Raw genomic sequence first — 21,968 nt, 5'->3', positions numbered from 1 at the left:
TTCACATCTATAGATGCTCTGGGCTGTCAGCACCACTCTCTGCAGAGTCCTGCGATTAAGGGAGGTACAGTTCCCACACCAGGCAGTGATGCAGCCAGTCAGGATGCTCTCAATTGTGCCCCTGTAGAAAGTTCTTATGTTTTGGGGGCATCATACCAAACTTCCTCAACTGTCTGAGGTGAAAGGGGCACTGTTGTGCCTTTTTCACCACACAGCCAGTATGTACAGACCATGTGAGGTCGTCAGTGAAATGGATGCTGAGGAACTTAAAGCTGTTCACCCTCTCAGCCCCAGATCCATTGATGTCAATAGGGCTGAGCCTGTCTCCATTCCTCCTGTAATCCACAACCAGCTCCTTTGTTTTTGCGACATTGAGGGAGAGGTTGTTTTCTTGACACCACTGTGTCAGAGAGATGACTCCTTCCCTGTAGGCCACCTCGATAAGGCCAGTCAATGTAGCGTCGCCAGCAGATGGGCGGATTGGAGCTGTGGGTGGCGACACAGTCATGAGCATACAGAGAATAAAGGAGGGGACTTAGTACACAGCCCTGAGGGGCACCTGTGTTGAGAGCCAGAGGGGCGGAGGTAACGGAGCCCACTCTTACCACCTGCCGGTGATCTGACAGGAAGTCCAGGATCCAGCTGCACAAGGCAGGGTGAAGGCCGAGGTCTCTGCTTCCTGTCGAGCCTGGATGGAGCTACGGTGTTCAATGCTGAACTGTAGTCCAAGAACAGCATTCTCACATAAACATCCTTCTCCAGATGTGTAAGGACGGTATGAGGAGCTGTGGTTATTGTGTCGTCTGTCGATTGGTGGTGTCAGTAGGTGAACTGTGGGGGGGTCCAGTGTGGGTGGTAACATGCTGCAGGTGTAGTACTTGACCAGCCTCTCAAAGCATTTGCTTATTATTGAGGTGTGTGCAACAAGACGCCAGTCGTTCAGACACGTTACCCTGGCTTTTTTGGTACAGAGACAATGGTGGATAATTTGAGGCAGGAGGGCACTCTGTACTGGAAGAGGGCAATGCATACAGTAAGATGGACTCTTGACCTCATAATAATCTTCCACCTAATTGTCTACCTGCACTGCACTTTCTCTGTAGCTGTTACTCTTTATTCGGCATCGTTACTGTTTTATCTTGTTCTACCTCAATGCACTGTGTAATGATCTGGTCTGTATGAACAGTGTGCAAGACAAAATCTTCACTCTATGTGACAACAAAACAAAAGCATTTTTCTTGTGAGTGCTCATATGAAGCTATGTCCCTTGATCCTGCTTCATGTAATCTTTCATGCATCTTGTGCCTGTGAGAATAAACCTGGCTTTTTTTTATTATGAATAAGGTACATTTAAAAAATTAAAGTGAGGGTGATTGCTGTCCTTGCATGCTATGGCATTCTGTTAATGATAGTCTCCATGCCATCTGCCAGACGTGGAACTTCCCGGTGGCCACAGATTTTAATTCCCATTCCCATTCCTGTTCCCGTTCCGACGTGTCGGTCCGTGGCTTCCTCTTGTGCCACGATGAGGGCTCCCTCAGGGTGAAGGAGCAATGCCTTATATTCTGTCTGGGTGGCCTCCAACTTGATGGCATGAATTTCGATTTCTCCTTCCGGTAAAAGAGATGCCTCCCACAGATCATTACAGCACAGAAACAGGCCTTTTGGCCCTTCTTGGCCGTGCCGAACCAATTTTATGCCTAGTCCCACTGACCTGCACCTGGGCCATATCCCTCCAAACCCCTCTCATCCATATACCTGCCCAAGTTTTTCTTAAATGTCAAAAGTGAGCCTGCATTCACCTCTTCATCTGGCAGCTCATTCCACACTCCCACCACTCTCTGTGTGAAGCAGCCCTCCCCAATGTTCCCTTTAAACTTTTCCCTCTTCACCCTTAACCCATGACCTCTGGTTTTTTTCTCCCCTGGCCTCAGTGGAAAAAGCCTGCTTGCATTCACTCTATCTATACCCATCATAATTTTATACACCTGTATCAAATCACCCCTCATTCTCCTACGCTCCAGGGAATAAAGTCCTAACCTATTCAACCTTTCTCTGTAACTCAGTTTCTCAAGTCCCGGCAACATCCTTGTAAACCTTCTCTGCACTCTTTCAACCATATTAATATCTTTCCTGTAATTAGGTGATCAAAACTGCACACAATACTCCAAATTTGGTCTCACCAATGTCTTATACAATCTCACCATTACATTCCAACTCTTATACTCCATACTTTGATTTATAAAGGCCAATGTACCAAAGACTCTCTTTACAGCCCTATCTACTTGAGATGCCACTTTTAGGAAATTATGTATCTGTACTCCCAGATCCCTCTGTTCTACTGCACTCCTCAGTGTCCTACCATTTACCTGTATGTTCTACCCTGGTTTGACCTTCCGAAGTGCAATACCTCACACTTGTCCGCATTAAACTCCATCTGCTATTTTTCTGCCCATTCCTCCAACTGGTCAAAATCCCTCTGCAAGCTTTGAAAACCTTCTTCACTGTCCACTACACCTCCAATTTTCATATCATCAGCAAATTTGCTGATCCAATTTACCACATTATCATCCAGATCATTGATGTAAATGACAAATAACAATGGACCCAGCACTGATCCCTGTGGCACACCACGTCACAGGCCTCCACTCAGAGAAGCAATCCTCCACTACCATTCTCTGGCTTCTTCCATTGAGGCAATATCTAATCTAATTTACTACCTCTCTACGTGTATCTAGCAACTGAATCTTCCTAACTAACCTCCCATGCGGGACCTTGTCAAAGGCCTTACTGAAGTCCATGTATACAACATCCACTGCCTTCCCTTCATCCACTTTCCTGGTAACTTCCTCAAAAAACTCTAATAGATTGGTTAAACATGACCTACCACGCACAAAACCATGCTGACTGTTTCTAATAAGTCCCTGTCTATCCAAATACTTGTAGATCCTATCTCTTAGTATTCCTTCCAATAATTTACCTACTACCGATGTCAAGGTGGCACGTGGCCAAGTGGTTAAAGTGTTGGACTAACGATCTGAAGGTCGTGAGTTCGAGCCCCAACCAGGGTAGCGTGTGTGTCCTTGAGCAAGGCACTTAACCACACATTGCTCCAGTTCACCCAGCTGAAAATAGGTACCAGCAAAAATGCTGGGGGTTAACCTCGCGATAGACTGGCGTCCTATCCGGGGGAGAGTCTTGTACTCTCAGTCGCTTCACGCCACGGAAACTGGAAATAAGCACCGGCCTGATGAGCCTATATGGCTCGGGGCAGACTTTAACTAACCGATGTCAAACTTACCGGTCTATAATTTCCTGGCTTACTTTTTGAGCCTTTTTTAAACAACGGAACTACATGAGCTATCCTCCAATCCTCCAGCACCTGACCCGTGGATATCGCCATTTCAAATATTTCTGCACCTGCAATTTCAACACTAATCTTCTTCAAGGTCCGGGGGAATACCCTGTCAGGTCCTGGGGATTTATCTACTCTGATTTGCCTCAAGACAGCAAGCACCTCCTCCTCTTTAATCTGTATAAGTTCCATGACTTCCCTAATTGTTTGCCTTGTTTCCATGGACTCCATTCCAGTTTCCTCAGTAAATACAGATGCAAAAAACCTACTTAATATCTCTCCCACTTCTTTTGGTTCCATACATAGCTGATCATTCTGATCTTCAAGAGGACCAATTTTATCCCTTACTATCCTTTTGTTCTTAACTTACCTGTAAAATGTCTTGGGATTATCCTTCACCCTGACTGCCAAAGCTACCTGATGTCTTCTTTTAGCCCTCCTGATTTCTTTCTTAAGTATTTTCTTACTCTTTTTATACCCCTCAAGCATCTTATTTCCTCCATGTTGCCTATATATGTTATACATCTCTCTTCTTCTTTATCAGAATTCCAATATCCCTTGAGAACCAAGGTTCCTTATTCTTATTCATTTTGCCTTTAACCCTGACAGGAACATACAAACTCTGCACTCTCAAAATTTCTTCTTTGGAGGCTTCCCACTTACCAATCACATCCTTGCCAGAGAACAACCTGTCCCAATCTATGCTTTTTAGATCCTTTCTCATTTCTTCAAATTTGGCCTTTTCCAGTTTAGAACTTCAGCCTGAGGACCAGATCTATCTTTATCCATGATCAAGTTGAAACTAATGACGTTATGATCACTGGAACCAAAGTGTTCCCCTACACACACTTCCATCACCTGCCCTAACTCATTTCCTAATAGGAGACCTAATATTGCATCCTCCCTAGTTGGTACATCTATATATTGATTTAGAAAACTTTCCTGAACACATTTCACAAACTCTAACCCATCTAGACCTTTAACAGTATGGGAGTCCCAATCAATGTGTGGAAAATTAAAATCCCCTACAATCACAACTTTCTGTCTTCTGCAGTTGTCTGTTATCTCTCTGCAGATTTGCTCCTCCAATTCTCGCTGACTATTGGGTGGTCTATAATACAACCCTATTAATGTGGTCATATCTTTCCTGTTTCTCAGCTCCACCCATATGGCCTCAGTAGACAAACCTAATCTTTCCTGCAGAAGCACTGCTGTAATATTTTCCCTGACTAGCAAAGCCACCCACCCACCTTCATCCCTCTGCCCCTTATCACGTCTGAAACATCGGAAACCTGGAACATTGAGCTGTCAGTCCTGACCCTCCTGTAGCCAAGTTTCAGTAATGGCTATGATGTCATAATTCCACGCGTCAATCCAGGCCCTCAGCTCATCTGCCTTTCCCACAATACTCCTTGGATTGAAACATACACACCTCAGAAGATTGTTATCACCACACACAACCTTACTATTTATGACTTTGCATGAACTACTAACATCACTTATTTTTACCCCCTTTCCACTATCTACTCTGGCACTCTGGTTCCCATCCCCCTGCAGATCTAGTTTAAACCCTCCCCAATAATACTAGCAAACCTCCCTGCAAGTATATTGGTCCCCTTGTAGTTCAGGTGTAACCTGTCTCTCTTGTTCAGGTCCCACCTGCCCCAGAAGAGGTCCCTCCCCTCTTCTTCTATCCCACACTCTGGCCTCTTACTTCTTCTCACCTGCCTATCACTTCCCCTCGGTCCCCTCTTCCTTCCCTTTCCCCTCTGGTCCACTCTCCTCTCCTATCAGATTCCTTCCTCTCCAGCCCTTTACCTTTCCTACCCTGCTGGCTTCACCTATCACCATCCAGCTAATCCTCCTTCCCCTTCCCCACCTTTATATGCACCTTCCTCCTTCCTTTCCAGCCCTGATGAAGGGTCTTGGCCTGGAATGTTTACTGTTTATTCATTTCCATAGGTGCTGCCTGACTTGCTGAGCTCCTCCAGCATCTTGTGTGAGTTCCTTTGGATTTCCGGCATCTCAGGCTTCCTCGTGTTTATGTGCTTGATAGTTACTGAATCCCGATCAGGGTTAATATCACTGTCATATGCCATAAAATTTGTTAACTTTATGACAACAGTATAATAAAATACATGATAAAGAAACAGAGAGAAAAAACTGAATTACAGTAAGGATATGTATGTCCATTAAATAGTTAAGTTAAAATAAGTAGTGAGGTGGTGTTCATGGGTTCAATGTCCATTTGGGAATCGGATGGCAGAGGAGAAGAAGCTGTTCCTGAATCACTGAGTGGGTGCCTTCAGGCTTCTGTACCTCCTACCTGATGGTAACAATGAAATGAGGGCATGTCCTGGGCAGTGGGGGTCCTCAATGATGGACGTCACCTTCCTAATTATTCAAGTTTCTACAAGTTTGTTTGATCTTGTGCAGTAGACCTTCCCCCCGCCCCCATACCAGACGATGATGCAGCCAGTTGGAATGCTCTCCATGATACATGTGTAGATGTTTTTGAGTGTTTTAGTTGACAAACTAAATCCCCTCGAACTCCAGATGAAATATAGCCACTGACTTGCTTTCTTTATAGGTGCAACAATATGTTGTGACCAGGGTAGATCCTCAGGGATCTTGACACCCAGGAACATGAAATTGCTCGCTCTCTCTACTCCTGATCCCTCCTTGAGGATTGGCCCCAGTTCCCTTGCCTCACCCTTTCTGAAACTTACAATCAGTTCTTTGGTCTTTCTGGCATCGAGTGCAGCGCAACACCACTCCTGTTCTCGTCACCATCTGAAATTTGTATCAGCAACAAATTTACAGATGGCATTTGAGCTGTGCCTAGCCACACAGTCATGGGTATAGAGAGAGTGGAGCAGTGGGCTAAGCACTCACCCCTGAGGCGCACTTGTGATGACTGTCAGCGAGGTGAAGGTGTTATTTCCAATCCACAGAGATCGTGGTCTTCTGGTTTTGAAGTTGAGGATCCAGTCACAGAGGGAGGTACAAAGGGCCGGATTCTGTAGATTTTCGATCACGAATGCCTATTTATTTATTATTATTTCTTTCTTTTTGTATTTCAGTTTATTGTCTTTTGCACACTGGTTGAACATCCAAGTTGATGCAGTCTTTCATTGTCTTTATTATGGCTATTATTCTATTGAAGATTTACTGTGTATGCCCAGAAGAAAATTAATCTCATGGTTGTATATGTTCTCTGATAACAAATTTACTTTGAAATGTGATATTCTATAAATCGTTCCATTCAAAGTGATAGGAAGAAGTAAATGGTTAAATTTGCACCAGGGCAGGAGGTGTAATTGCTACTCCACAGCGCCAGGGGGTAGCAGAGTCACCGCTCCCTCGTCGGCAATAAAACGGACTGAGCAGGGGTTGGAGCGCAGCTAGGCACGCATGCCCAGTTCAACACAGCTGTATGTCAAACTGCGCATGTGCAGATAGCCGGCCGCCGTTGTAGGTGCGCATGCCCAGTTTAACGCAGCCCGGGTCATGGCAAACTGCGCATGAGTATATAGCCGGCGGCCTCTGCAGGCGCGCACGCCCAGTTTAACGCAGCCCGGGTCATGGCAAACTGCGCATGAGTATACAGCCGGCCGCCGCTGCAGGCGCGCACGCTCGGGACGGTGGAGATGGCGGAGCGTGGTCCCGGGCTCTTCGCGGAGGGCATCAGGACGGCTCTGGAAGCTTGGCCCGCCTTCCAGGTAAGAGGAAGAGGAATGTCCGCCGTTACCGGGGAGGCGTTGGCGGGTGGGGAAGACAAGCGCCGCCGAGACGAACGACGCCGTGGCCAAATTCGGTTCTGAGGCGGGAGCGGAGCAGCGGCGTTGTCAGGAAATGACGCATGGTGATGTCAGGACGCAGACCCATTTCCAGGAAGCGGTGTCCTTAGCCGGACCCATGTGTGGTTCATTGCTGCTGGCTGTGTCTGGGGCGGGTGATTTCGTTGAATTGAAAGATAATAAAGTTCGAAGTAAATTTATTATCAAAGTACATATATGATACCGTATATATCCCTGAGATTCATTTTCTTGCTGGCATGCTCAATAAATAACATAGTAACCATAATAGAATCGAAAGGCAGCACCAACTTGGGCATTCAACCAGTGTGCAAAAGGCAACAAATTGTGCAAATTGAAGAAGGAAAATATAGTAATAATAAGCATTAAGTATCCAGAAATGAAGTCTTGGAAAGTGAGTCCATAGGTTTTGGGAGCAATCAGTGATGGGGCAAGTGAAGTTGAGTGAAATTATCTCCCATGTTTCAGGAGCCTGATTGCTAAGGGTTAATAACTGTACCTGAACCTGGTGGTGTGAGTCCTGAGGCTCCTGTAACTTCTCCCTGATGGCAGTCGTGAGAAGAGAGCATGTCCTGGGTGGCAGGGGTCTCTGATGATGGATGCTGTTTTCCTGCGACAATGTCAAATAGATAGGATCTTGGAGATTTTTGTACAAATTTGTAGACAGTTCATATTTCATATTTACACATGAAATCAAATGCAGGCTTCATCACAGTCTTTGGGGATTGATAGTTTTCATTTAAAATCTTTTAAGTTATGGGAGTGACTTTAATTCAGTATTGTCTTTCATTACTTACAGCCTACAGGGCACTTTAGGGTAATTTAACTTGCATTTGAAAGGGTTTTTTCCCCCCAACTCTTTACACCACACTGCAGTCTAGTTGGACTCTGCCGTGAAAAGTCGGTCAAAGAACTGTCCATTGTACAGTGAAAGCATTTTGCTACACAGGTCATCTGGACAGAAAGGCCACACAAAGGTGCGTTGCAGCCCAAAGCGAAAATAAATAAATGAGTTTTATTGTCTGAGGTACAGTGAAAAGCTTGTTTTGCCTATTGTTCATACAGATCAATTCATTACGCGGTGCATATGAGGTTGAACAAGGTAAAACAAAACAATGCAGAATACTTTGGGAACAGAAGAGGTTCTGCGGATGCTGAAACATACAAAATGCAGGAGGAAGTCAGATAGCATTTGTGGAAGTGACTCATCATCGGGAGCAGAAAGGAAGGGGGAAGAATAAAAGAAGGTTGGGGAGGGAGTTGTTGCTGAGGCCAATCGCTGCTCTGTCATCAGCGAACTTGTTGATTCAGCTTGAACTAGATCCAGCAGTACAGCCATGCGTCAGCCCTGAGTGGGGGAGGGGTGCCACTGGTGATCAGTGCAATGGAGCTGATGGACTGACTGTCCAAGTTACAGAGAGAGGTGCTGAGACCCAACAAGGACAGTTTACCGAGCAGCTTCCGAGGGATGATCTTGTACATGCCAACTGCATCCTTGCAGATGATGGGCCATTTTCTAGGTGGGACAGGACGGATAAGAGTGCCCAGGTACTAGGGCACCATTGGTGGACCAATTTGAGCGATAGGTGAACTGGAATGGGACTAATGTAGCAGGAAGGTGGGATTTAACACAATCCATAACCAGTCACTTACAACATGGTAAAGAGTTCAAAGTACATTTATTATCAGAGTAGGTATACATTTTGAGATTCTTTGAGATTCGTCTCCTAACAGGGCCAGAAAGCAAAGAAACCCAAAAGAACCCACTTTTTTAAAAAAAAGACAGAACACCTAATGTAGAGAGGGAAAAAAATACATCATACCCATTTTTAAAAAAAAAAACCCCGTAAAATATAAAGACTGTTGAACACCCAATCTGCAGAGAAATGGAACAGATGACGCAAACAATAACTGCGAGCAAATAGAGTTCTGACCTAATCCGCAAAGAGAGTCCCGTAGTTCAGCGCCGAGCCGAGTCGCGGGGCAGCGGTCTAAACCGCCCCCCACCCTCGCTTGTGCTGACTGCCACGCTATTCTGTCAGTATGAGCGAAGCTGTGTGACAATCAGTCCAGACATGGAGGTGGTACAATAAAAAATAACTGAACCAGAATACCACAAACAGGACATCATAGTCACTACTGTTGAGCTTCCTATGCCTCTGCTTTCTGAGGAGGCTGAAGAGAGCTGGAGTTTGCACATTCGTACTTGCCTCAATCTACCGGAGCAGAGTAGACGGTATCCGAACAAGCTGTGTCACTGCTTGGTGCGGAAACTGCACTGTGGCAGACAGGAAGGCTTCACGGTCAAAACTGCCCAACACATCCTTGGCATCAGCCTGCCTGCCATCAAGGACATGTAGACGGGAAGGTGCTGGAAAAGGGACAGTAGCAGCATAAAGGGTCCCACCCACCCTGCTTGAGGACTGTTTGTCCCACTCCCATCAGGGAGGAGGTTACGTAGCATGCGCGCCAGGACCACCAGACTCAGACAGTTACTTTCCCCAAGCAGTGAGATAGATCAACACCTCCACCCACTAACCCACCCCACCACCACTACTTTATAGTTTTCTGTCAGTCACCTTATGTACAGACACTCCTGTGTCTAGCACCACTTTATGGACATGCAATCAAGCTATCTTATAGTATGCGTTTATAAAGTGTATTTTAAAATTATTGTGTTCTTGTGTGTTTTTTGTGCTGTATCAGATCCGGAGTAACAATTATTTCCTTCTCCTTTACACTTGTACTGGAACTGGCATTAAGCAATCTTGAATGTTGTATATGCAATCCTGACACAATCTGACACTGGAAAATCCCACACCACTTTCTCTTGATTCATAAACACAAGTGATTCTGTAGATCCTAGAAATCCTGAGTAACATAGAAAATGCTGGAGGAACTCAGCTGGTCAGTGGAGAGGAACAAACAGTTGACATTTCAGGAGGGAGATCCCTCATCAGCTCCTTCCCTTACTTTCCCCAGAACTACTTGTTCTGGGTTCTTCTCCCTTTCCTCTCTGGTCCTGATGAAAGGTCTCAGCCTGAAATCTCGACTCTTTGTTTCTCTCCATAGATGCTGCCTGACCAGCTGAGTTCCTCCAGCATTTTCTATGTTACTCAGGATTTCCAGGATCTACAGAATCTTTTGTGTTTATGAATCTCTCAGTGTGTCTGGTTTGCTGGTCTAAACCTTGTTATGTAAACTGCAACCTGCCGGAGTGAACGTAACAGAGTGCGGGGCACCGCTTGTCCGTCTACAGGTGCCGTCCGGAAGTCAAACTCACAGCGGGTATCGCGTTGAATCGCGCTGGGATCATCCTGTGTGCCTTCAGGGATGTTGACACCCTGAAACTTGAAACTGCTGACATCAGTAAGACTGATCAACTCCTCCAACCCGCAACCCTCACAACTTCATTGTCTCCTGTCAATCACTGAGCGCCACAGCAGCAATCTCTTACTCAATGTCAGCAAGATTATTGACCTCATGAGGCCCATGCACCAGTCCTCACTGGGGGATCAGAGGTTGAGAGGGTCAGCAACTTTAAATTCCTTTGTGGTGTCATTTCGGAAGACTTGTCTTGGGCTCAGCACATAAGTGCAATTAAGAAGGCCAGGCAGCGTCTTTACTTCGTTATGAGTTAGCAGAGATCTGGTATGATGTCTAAAACTTTACCAAATTCTTATAGATGTGTGGTGGAGAGTTTATTGACTGGCTGGATCACAGCCTGGTATGGAAACACCACTGCCCTTGAATGGAAAATCCCACAAAAAGTAGTAGATATGGCCCAGTCCATCACAGGTAAAGCCCTGCCCACCATTGAGCACACCTACACAAAGTGTTGTCGCAGGAAAGCAGCATCAGTTGTCAGGGACACTGACCACCCAGGTCGTGCTCTCTTTTCACTGCTGCAGTCAGCATGGAGGTGCAGGAGCCTCAGGACTCACACCACCGGGTTCAAGAATGGGTATTACCCCTCAAACATCGAGCTCTTGAAAGCTTGAGGGTTGGGGGTTGAAAGGGTATAACTTCACTGAACATTGAAATGTTCCCAAAACCAATGGACTCACTTTCAAGGACTCTTCATCTCATGTTCTAGATATTTATCATTGTTATTATTTCTTTCTTTTTGTATTTGCACACTGGTTGAACACCCAAGTTAGTGAGGTATTTCATTGATTCTTTTATGTTTACTATCTTGGGGATTTATTGAGCATGCCCACAAGAAAGTGAATCTCAGGGTTGTATATGGTGACATGTATATACTTTGATAATAAGTTTACTTTGAACTTTGTACAGACATTCCTGTCCCCAGTGTCACTTTATGGACATACATTCAATGTATGTATGTAAGCCAGAGTAACAATTATTTCATTCTGCTTTACACTTGTTTGCTGGAAGTGACATTAAACGATGTTGAATAATAGTACTGTTGTAGAGGAAGTGCAGGCAGACAATAATGTGTAAGGACAAGGTAAATTTAGAGGTCACTGGTCCATCTTGTTGTACAAGAGATCTGTAACAATGGGAGAGAAGCTGTATGCCACCCAGAAGGGTCGTTCCGTACGTGGGTACATCAAGGTAATATGCTAGAAAAACAAGTTTACAGCTAGGAACTGGAAGGGTTGGCTAGTGGGTTTGCAGTAACATGAAGGTTGGTGGTGGAGCTCTGGATAGTGGAGATAGTTGTCGCAGGTTACAATGGGACAGGATGAGGAGCCGGGCTGAGCGGCGGCAGATGGAGTTCAACCGGGAAAAATGTGAAGCCATTCACTTTGGAGGCAGATTGCAGAGTTAGTGGCAGGAACAGAGGGATCTTGGTATTCATGTCCATAGATCCGTCAAAGTTGATGGGATTGTTAAGAAGGTGTGTTGACCTTTATTAGTCAGGAGATTGAGTTCAAGAGCAACATGGTAATGCTGCAGCTCTGTAAAACTGAGCATTAGTGTGGTTAAACCAGTGTTGTGTTCTGGTCGACTCAGAGGGACTTGGAAGGATGTGGAAGCTTTAGAGAGGGTGCAGAGGAGATTTACCTGGATTAGGAAACGTGTCTTATGAGGAGAGGTTGAGTGACCTAGGGCTTCTGTCTTTGGAATGAGGGAGGATGAGAGGTGACTTGATAGAGGTGTACAGGATGATAAGAGGCACAAATCGAGTGGGGACAGCTGAAGACTTTTTCCCCAGGTGAGATTGGCTAATATGAGGGGTCATAATTTTAAGGTGATTGGAGAAAGGTATCGGGTATCAGGTAGGTTTTTTACACAGTGATGGGTGTCTGCACGCTCTGCAAGATGGAGGGTGTATATTAGACACAAGGGATATGTAGAATGAAAGTGTTAGATTAATCTTAAGCAGGTTAAAAGGTTGGCACAATATTGTGGGCTGAAGGGCTTGTACTGTGCTGTAGTGTTCGATGTTCTCAAAGATCCAATTTAATGGCAAAGAAATATATACAATATATCCTGAAATGCTTTTTCTTCACTTCAAAACAATTTTAAGCAGAATGCAGAATGTGGTGGAATTGCATTACGTGTACCAAGATAGAATGAAGAGTGCTCTGTGACCCACTGGTGAATCTCGGATAACGATGAGTCAGGAAGGAGAGAGAGAGCTGTGAAATATGGTGCCATGACAACAGCCTTTCTGTCCGTCAGCCAAACACAAGAGCTGGTCACTGATTTTAAGAAGCAGGGTGGTGTACACCACTGCTGTGGTGCCAAGGCAAAGAGCTTCATGCTGTTTACAGAGACAGGCCCCTCAGTTTGTCTAATCTGTGATGAGCCTGGTCCCATTGACCTCCACACCCCTCCCATCCATGTACTTATCCAAACTTCTCTTAAATGTCGAAATCAAGCCCGCAACCACCACTTCCACTGGCAGTTCGTTCCACACTTGCACACCCCCCCCACCATCTCTTTCTAAAACGACGTACTACTATTCTGAGGCTGCGCCCTCTTGTCCTAGACTCCCCCACTATAGGAAACATCCTCTATCCATATCCCCTCTACCAAGGCCTTTCAGTATCCAACAAGTTTCAATGAGATCATTCCCCCCCCCCCCCCCCCATTGTTCTAAACTCCAGCAAGTACAGGCCCAGAGTCATCAAATGTTCCTCATACATTAACCCTTCATTCCAGGGATCCCTTTCGTGGATCCTTCCTTAATGGTCTTGGTCCATAGCATAAGAAAAGTTGGGAATCCCTGCTCTGGACCTTCTCCAATGCTAATCCCATCTTTTCTAATCCCATAAAGGGCCCAAAACTGAACATAATACTCTGTGTGGTCTGACTAATGCCTTATAAAGCCTCAGCATTACATCCCAGATTTTATGTTCTAGTCCTCTCAAGCCCAGTCCATCCCAAACACCATCCTCCCTTCTGTGAACTCTATCCATGCTTCTTACTACCACAGGAAAACAACACATTATCCAGGACCCCTCCCACCCCGTCATTCTCCCTTCCCATCGGGTGGAGCATGCAGAAGCTTGCAAACACGTACCACCAGGTTGAAGAGTAGCTTCTATCCCGTTGCTATAGAACTGAGAGCTTTGTTTTGTTGCCAATCTGTAGGTGGCCTTGGAGAATGGATTCGGGGGAGCTCACAGCCAACAGAAAGCTGCCTGGATGGTGACTGCAGTCGAGCAGTATTTCCATGACAACGGTGAGAGATGTCCATAGTTCCTGGAGAATTTAGAATTCCACTGGGGCGAAGAATGTGTTTGAGAGGGTCCTAAGGAGGTTCATGTGAAAGATCCTGGGAATGAAAAGGTTAACATATGAGGAGGATGGCTCTGGACCTGTACTCACTAGAATTTAGAAGAATGAGGAGGGATCTCATTGAAATCTATTGAATATTGAAAGGCCTAGATAGTGGATGTGGAGAGGATGTTTTTTTCTAGTGGGAGAGTCTAGGACCAGAGGGCACAGCCTCAGAATAGAAGGATGTTCCTCCTTCTGATTGTCTGTTGAATGTTTAAATTCAAACTTTCCACTTCTCTGGAACTTGTTTCTTTAAGATTAAAGATCTCCTAGCAGCCGCCCATTTAAATTCCACTCCCCATCCCAACATGTTGGTCCATGGCCTCCTCTACTTCCACGATGAGGCCAAACTCAGGTTGGAGGAGCAACACTTCGTATTCTGTCTGGGTGGCCTCCAACCTGATGGCATGTACATCTATTTTTCTAACTTCCAGTAATCTCTCTCCCCCCCCCCCCCCCGCCCCTCTCTTTTTCCATTACCCATTTTAGCTCCCCTCTCACCCTTTCCCTTCTCCTGGTGTGCCCATTATCTCTGTTTGGTTCCCCTCCTCCTTTCCTTTCTCCCATGCTCCACCCTCCTGTCCCACCAGATTCCTCTTTACTTCTTCCACCTATCACTTCCCAGCCTCTTCACCTCACTCCCCCCTCACCTGGACATCGCCTATCACCTGCAGACTTGTACTCTTCCCCACCACCTCATTCTGGATTCTGTCCCCTGCCTCTCCAGTCCTGAGAAAGGGCCTCGGCCCGAAAAGTCAACTGTTTATTCCCCTCCATAGACATTGCCTGACCTGCTGAACTCCTCCAGAATTTCCAGCATTCACAGAATCTCTCCTCTATTCAATCTTTAAAAACTGGAAGCTTTCAGGCCAGACTTCTTTGGGTAGGTTAGGAGCTAAAATGATGTTAGTTGTCTGCTTTTGAATCAAAGTGTGCTCTCTTCTGTTTTAATTCTCTGTGCTTACTGCTCATCCGTGCTGCCTGCTGCTCAGCTGACCTGGAGAGCGAGGAGGTAGAGGAGCTGTTGGCAGACATTCTGGATAACGAGTTTGACACGGTGGTAGAGGACGGCAGCCTGTCTGAGGTGAGAGGGGCGGGTTGCAGGTGGGAGGGTTACAGGATTCTTTGGCAGGGCTCACCACGGGTTTACACCTCTGGGCCTCTGGTGTTCTCGCCTCGTTCCGACGGGGTCCCCCTGTGTCTGGCCAATGGAATCAGTCCGGTTCAGTCTGTCCCATCACCTATCGAGCACCTACCCCTCTTGCCCCATCTCTGCAGCACTAATCCTTCCCCATCTTTGTGACCCTGGCCCCTCCCTCTCCCACTTCATATTCCAGCTTTTGCCTCCTTCCTTTCCGGTCCTAATGAAGGGTCTCAGCCTGAAGTGTCAACTGTCTATCCCTCTCCACAGATGCTGCCTGACCTGCTGAGTTCCTTCAGCATTTTGTGTGTGTTGCTCTGGATTTCCGGCATGTGAGGAATCTCGTGTTCGCTCTTCTGAACTCCCTGTGTCTGAAACCATCCATCTCCTCCCCCAACTACCTCCGCCATCTCTACAGCCTTATCTGGCCCTCCCGATCCCTACGAACCCTTCCCATCTTTCACCGTTGCCCATCCCAGATCTGTTTTACGTCTGTGACTCTCTCCTCTTCGAGGGGAGGCGAGGGAGGGCTTGATGAGGCTGGGTGAGTGCAGGGGCTGGGGGAAGCAGTGATGGGGATGGAGAGGGATGTAGGGGGATGGGGGTGGTGAAGGGATGGGGTTGGCTGCAGGGGCCAGAGGTGGTTGCCGAGTTGGGGGGTGGTGTCAAAGCCGACGGGGGCTACAAAAATGAGAAAAATGAGGTGTAGGAGACAATGTTTATGGAGACAAAGGAGGAAGGGGTCAAGGGAGGGGTATGGGGGCTGGAAAAGGTCAAAAGGCAAGGATGGAGGGGTTACAGAGATAGGAAGGGGTGTAGGGGAGGGAGGGTCTCATGGAGGCGGGGAGGGGCGTAGGGGACAGAGGGTGTCACAGTGACGGGGAGGAGCGTAGGGGACAGAGGGTGTCACAGTGACGGGGAGGGGCGTAGGGGACAGAGGGTGTCACAGTGACGGGGAGGAGCGTAGGGGACAGAGGGTGTCACAGTGACGGGGAGGGGCGTAGGGGACAGAGGGTGTCACAGTGACGGGGAGGGGCGTAGGGGACAGAGGGTGTCACAGTGACGGGGAGGGGCGTAGGGGACAGGGTGTCACAGTGACGGGGAGGGGCGTAGGGGACAGAGGGTGTCACAGTGACGGGGAGGGGCGTAGGGGACAGGGTGTCACAGTGACGGGGAGGGGCGTAGGGGACAGAGGGTGTCACAGTGACGGGGAGGGGCGTAGGGGACAGAGGGTGTCACAGTGACGGGGAGGGGCATAGGGGACAGGGTGTCACAGTGACGGGGAGGAGTGTAGGGGAGGGAGGGTGTCACAGTGACGGGGAGGGGCGTAGGGGACGGAGGGTGTCACAGTGACGGGGAGGGGCGTAGGGGACGGAGGGTGTCACAGTGACGGGGAGGGGTGTAGGGTACAGAGGGTGTCACAGTGATGGGGAGGAGTGTAGGGGAGGGAGGGGCTTACAGAGATGGGGAGGGGTGAGGGTGGGGAATGGGGGTGATATTGGTGTCGTGGTTGGGGAGGGGTGGGTGGTCACAGGTGGGTGTGTTGGGCGGAGAGGTTTCAGACCTGAGGGGTGGTTTTACAGATGGAGGGGGTAGAGGGGTTTACACCCACTGGGGGGGTGTTAGATGAGGGGGTTCAGGGGTTTACACCCACTGGGGGGGTGTTACAGATGGAGGGGGTGGGGGAGTTACAGATGGAGGGGGTAGGGAGGTTTACACCCACTGGGGGGGTGTTACAGATGAGGGGGTAGGGGGTTTACACTCACTGGAGGGGGTGTTACAGGGAGGGGGTAGGGGGGATTTACACCCACTGGGGGGTGTTACAGATGGAGGGTGTAGGAGGGTTTAAACCCATTGTGGGTGTTACAGCTGGAGGGGGTAGGGGGTTTACACCCACTGGGGGGTGTTACAGATGGAGGGGGTAGGGGGTTCACACCCACTGGGGAGTGTTGCAGCTGGAGGGGGTAGGGGGTTTACACCCACTGGGGGGTGTTACAGATGGAAGGGTAGGGGGGTTTACACCCACTGGGGGAGTGTTACAGCTGGAGGGGGTAGGGGGGGTTTACCCCCACTGGGGGGTTACAGCTGGAGGGGGTAGGGGGTTTACCCCCACTGGGGGGGTGTTACAGCTGGAGGGGGTAGGGGGGTTTACACCCACTGGGGATGTTACAGATGGAGGGGGTGGGGGGTTTACCCCCACTGGGGGGTGTTACAGCTGGAGGGGGTAGGGGGGTTTACCCCCATGGGGGTGTTGCAGCTGGAGGTGGTAGGGGGGTTTACCCCCACTGGGGGGTGTTACAGCTGGAGGGGGTAGGGGGGTTTACACCCACTGGGGATTACAGCTGGAGGGGGTAGGGGGGTTTACCCCCACTGGGGGGTGTTACAGCTGGAGGGGTAGGGGGGTTTACCCCAACTGGGGGGTGTTACAGCTGGAGGGGGTAGGGGGGTTTACACCCACGGGGGTGTTGCAGCTGGAGGGGGTAGGGGGTTTACCCCCACTGGGGGGTGTTACAGCTGGAGGGGGTAGGGGGTTTACCCCCACTGGGGGGTGTTACAGCTGGAGGGGGTAGGGGGTTTACCCCCACTGGGGGGGTGTTACAGCTGGAGGGGATAGGGGGGTTTACACCCATTGGGGATGTTACAGCTGGAGGGGGTAGGGGGGTTTACCCCCACTGGGGGGTGTTACAGCTGGAGGGGGTAGGGGGGTTTACCCCCACTGGGGGGTGTTACAGCTGGAGGGGGTAGGGGGGGTTTACCCCCACTGGGGGGTGTTACAGCTGGAGGGGGTAGGGGGGTTTACCCCCACTGGGGGGTGTTACAGCTGGAGGGGGTAGGGGGTTTACCCCCACTGGGGGTGTTACAGCTGGAGGGGGTAGGGGGTTTACCCCCACTGGGGGTGTTACAGCTGGAGGGGGTAGGGGGGTTTACCCCCACTGGGGGGTGTTACAGCTGGAGGGGGTAGGGGGTTTACCCCCACTGGGGGTGTTACAGCTGGAGGGGGTAGGGGGTTTACCCCCACTGGGGGTGTTACAGCTGGAGGGGGTAGGGGGGTTTACCCCCACTGGGGGGTGTTACAGCTGGAGGGGGTAGGGGGGTTTACCCCCACGGGGGTGTCTCTGCTGTGCTGGTGTGACTGTTTGCTGCTGTCACCATCAGGTGGCTCACCAGATCTGGAGCACCTTCGCCCTGTGCCAGAGGGGTCAGGAGTCGGAGGTGAGGGCTCGCATCCAGCAGCTGGTGGAGAGGAGGGACCGTGTGCGGGTGGAAGTGGTGCCGGCCAGAGGGTCCGGGGAAGAAGCTGAGGAAGACGACAGTGAGGAGGATGGAGCGGAGGTAAGCCCTTTTCTGTGCAATGCTGAGGTGTGAGTTGCCCCTGCACACCCAGTGTGGCACTGAATATCAGCTTCATTTGTCACGTACACTGAAACGTGCTGAGTCAACGACCGACACAGCCCGCACGTATCCCCACTATTCGAGCCCCAACCAAGCATGCCCACCCTCCCCGTTATACTCCTTTGGACTGTGGGAGGAATACAGAGCACCCAGAGGAAATTCACCCAGTCACGGGGAGAACCTACACACTCCTTCCAGACATCGACAGGAGTTGAACCCCGAACGTCTGATCACTTCCAGTATAAAGCGTGGTGCTAACCACTGCGCTACCCTGAGTATGGGTTGCAACATTTGATGTCTTTTAAATATATGGGTTCTTTTGGGTCTCGTTTTGTGGCTGCCTGTTGGTAAATGAATCTCAAGGTTGTATAATCTTTGACGATGAACGTTCTTTGAACTAAAGAGAGCTTGGAAAACTTGTTTTTTTCTTCCCTAGAGCATCTGTCCTAATAGAGTCCTGATAGATATTTTAAAATTTTAGGGGGTGTAGATAGTTAGACATTTGGAATCTTTTAAGCTGAGAGGGGGGAGGTGTAAGGGTGACACTAGCAGCTGATTTTTTGATAACGCAGAGAGTGGTAGGTGCGTATAGTTTATTACTGGGTCTGGGTGGAATGAGGCAGCTTGATATAACTATGAAAGGAGTGGAGAAATATGGATGTTATAGACAATAGGTGCACAAGTAGATCATTCAGCCCTTAGAGCCTGTACCGCCATTTTGAGATCATGGCTGATCAACTACTATGAATACCCGGTTCCTGCCTTGTCCCCATATCCCTTGATTCCCCTATCCATAAGATACCTATCCAGCTCCTTCTTGAAAGCATCCAGAGAATTGGCCTCCACTACCTTCTGAGGCAGTGCATTCCAGACCCCTACAACTCTCTGGGAGAAGTTTTTCTTTAACTCTGTCCTAAATGACCTACCCCTTATTCTCAAACAATGCCCTCTGGTACTGGACTCTCCCAGCATCTGGAACATATTTCCTGCCTCTATCTTGTCCAATCCCTTAGTAATCTTCTATGTTTCAATCAGATCCCCTCTCAATCTCCTTAATTCCAGTGTGCACAAGCCCAGTCTCTCTAGCCTCTCTGCTTAAGACAGTCCAGACATCCCAGGAATTAACCTCGTGAATCTACGCTACACTTCCTCTACAGCCAGGATGTCCTTCCTTAACCCTGGAGACCAAAACTGTACACAATTCTCCAGGTGTGGTCTCACCAGGGCTCTGTACAAATGCAAGAGGATTTCCTTGCTCTTGTACTCAATTCCCTTTGTAATAAAGGCCAACATTCCATTAGCCTTCTTCACTGCCTGCTGCACTTGCTCATTCACCTTCAGTGACTGATGAACAAGGACTACTAGATCTCTTTGTATTTCTCCCTTACCAAATTCTACACCGTTCAGATAATAATCTGCCTTCCTGTTCTTACTCCCAAAATGGATAACCTCACACTTATTCACATTAAACGCCATCTGCCAAGTATCTGCCCACTCACCCAGCCTATCCAAGTCACCCTGAGTTCTCCTAACATCCTCATCACATGTCACACTGCCACCCAGCTTAGTATCATCAGCAAATTTGCTGATGTGATTTTCAATGCCTTCATCCAAATCGTTGACGTAAATTGTAAACAGCTGTGTTGTATGGAGGGGGACATTCACTGTAAATGGGCATCAAGATTGGCACAACCTAATGGGCCGAATGGCCTGTCCCGCACTTTGCTGTGGAGTGATGTTTGCCCCAGAGGTTAGGAGAGTGGATCACTGAGGGGATTTAAAAAGCAGATTCATCAGTGGCTACTTGATATGATGCCCCCCGTACCAAATAAAGTGGGCACTGAGTGTATGTTCATGGTCTTCTGCTGTGGCCCATCTGCCTCAACGTTCAATGTGATATGTACAGAGAGATGCCCCTCTGTACACCACTGTTGTAACGTGTGGTTATTTGGGTTGCTAGCCTTCCTGTCAGCTTGAACCAGTCTGGCCATTCTCCTCTGACCTCTGACCTAAGGTGTTTTTACCCATGGAACTGCTGCTCGCTGGATGTTTTTTTTTTGTTTCTCTCACTGTTCTCTGTAAACGTTGGAAACTGGTATGTGTGAAAATCCCAGGAGATCAGCATTTTCTGAGATACTCAAACCACCCCATCTGACACCAACAATCATTCCCCGGTCAAAGTCACTTAGATCACATTTCTACCCCCTTTCTAATGTTTGGTCTGAACAAGAACTGAACCTCTTGACCACGTCTGCATGCTTTGAGTTTCTGGCACGTGATTGGCTATTTAGATATTTGCGTTAACAAGCTGGTGTACAGGTGTATCAAATAAAGTAGCCGCTCAGTGTACATTACTGAAGGATCAGGAGAACTGACAGTGATGGAGAATGGGTAGAGAGGAGATCAACCATGACCTCGCCGAGCGACGGGTCAGACTCGAGGGACCGAGGTTGAGACAGGCCGCACTATATAACCATATAACAATTATAGCACGGAAACAGGCCATCTCGGCCCTCCACTAATCCCTCTTCCTCTCCTTGTTGCCAGGCCATGGACTGTGACAGCCAGGCAGCTCCTGAGCCGAGATCCCTCTGCCCAGCAGCAGCTGAGGGGCCGAGCAAAGAAGAGGATCCTGATGGCTGGACTGTGGTGCGGCGGAAAAGGAAGTAGGTGGTGAGTGGAGTTTGCTCCCCATGTGCCTCTGTGACTTGGAAAGACTTGCCCTCACACCCCTGCCCCCTGCAGCAGGAGTTCCCTGTGATCAACCTGGAAAAGATGGGAGCCAGAGACTCTCACTCTGCAGCCTCACAACGGAAGCACTTGCACAGTCGCAGAGCCTGTCACTTCTTCCTGTGTTTAAACGCTTCCTCGTTGCAGTAATCAGTCAGTCCACACCTTGTGGATTGAAGCTCCAGTTCCCAATCCACCACCTTTAACATACTTGGAAACAAATTGCATTTTTCGACTGGCCATGGTGTCTCAACGGGAGTTCTTCACCAGTGTGGAGCGAGACGCAGCTCCTGAAACGGGCGGAGAGCGAGAGATGGGCAGAACAGATGACGTTCAACCCCTGGACATCAGCACCGACATCCGCCTGTTCCCTGTCCAGTTCTGTCAGCAAAGCAGAGCAGCTGAAGCCAAGCCAACTTTTTATCCCTGATGAACTTGACTGCCACACTTCTGTGTGTCATCCCTGGGAGGCCCAGGTCAAACTTGTAAATAAGAAAGCAAGTTATCAAGAACAATACTAGGGTGATTTGTGTTCCAGTGGGGAATGAGACTCTTCTTTGCAATTAAGTTCTCTGCTGAATAAATTTTGGAATTCATTTTATTGTTAATAAAATAACTTTGGCAATGGTATTGTGAAACAACTAGATTTCAGTAAAATCTTTCTCAAGTTCAAGATCAATTGTATTCAACCATATGCATGTGTAGAGCTAAACAAAACAGTGTTCTTCTGGGGTCAGGGTGCAAAATCACTACATGAGGTTACACACAGTACACT

General features: G+C 48.4%; 1 protein-coding gene across 1 annotated transcript; it reads left to right on the top strand.

Moving 5' to 3' along the window:
* The first annotated feature begins 6,922 nt into the window (after positions 1 to 6,922).
* On the top strand, positions 6,923 to 21,733 carry tsr2 (TSR2 ribosome maturation factor). The gene is made up of 5 exons (XM_059949616.1): positions 6,923 to 7,077; positions 13,741 to 13,831; positions 14,922 to 15,013; positions 18,227 to 18,403; positions 21,011 to 21,733. Exons 1-5 carry the CDS (start codon positions 7,006 to 7,008, stop codon positions 21,131 to 21,133), a joined length of 555 nt encoding a protein of 184 aa, XP_059805599.1. The 5' UTR covers positions 6,923 to 7,005; the 3' UTR covers positions 21,134 to 21,733.
* The last annotated feature ends 235 nt before the right edge of the window (positions 21,734 to 21,968 follow it).

This window comes from Hypanus sabinus, chromosome 24, assembly GCF_030144855.1.
Source record: "Hypanus sabinus isolate sHypSab1 chromosome 24, sHypSab1.hap1, whole genome shotgun sequence".
Taxonomy (NCBI): domain Eukaryota; kingdom Metazoa; phylum Chordata; class Chondrichthyes; order Myliobatiformes; family Dasyatidae; genus Hypanus; species Hypanus sabinus.
This window is presented reverse-complemented; position numbering and strand designations above follow the sequence as displayed.

What these genes read in the sequence shown, in the direction of transcription:
- tsr2 (XM_059949616.1), top strand. Translation starts at nt 7,006, where the DNA reads ATGGCGGAGCGTGGTCCCGGGCTCTTCGCGGAGGGCATCAGGACGGCT. An exon ending in GCAGTATTTCCATGACAACG is followed by an intron (nt 13,832 to 14,921) that starts GTGAGAGATGTC and finishes CCTGCTGCTCAG; the next exon opens with CTGACCTGGAGAGCGAGGAG. An exon ending in GTGAGGAGGATGGAGCGGAG is followed by an intron (nt 18,404 to 21,010) that starts GTAAGCCCTTTT and finishes CCTTGTTGCCAG; the next exon opens with GCCATGGACTGTGACAGCCA.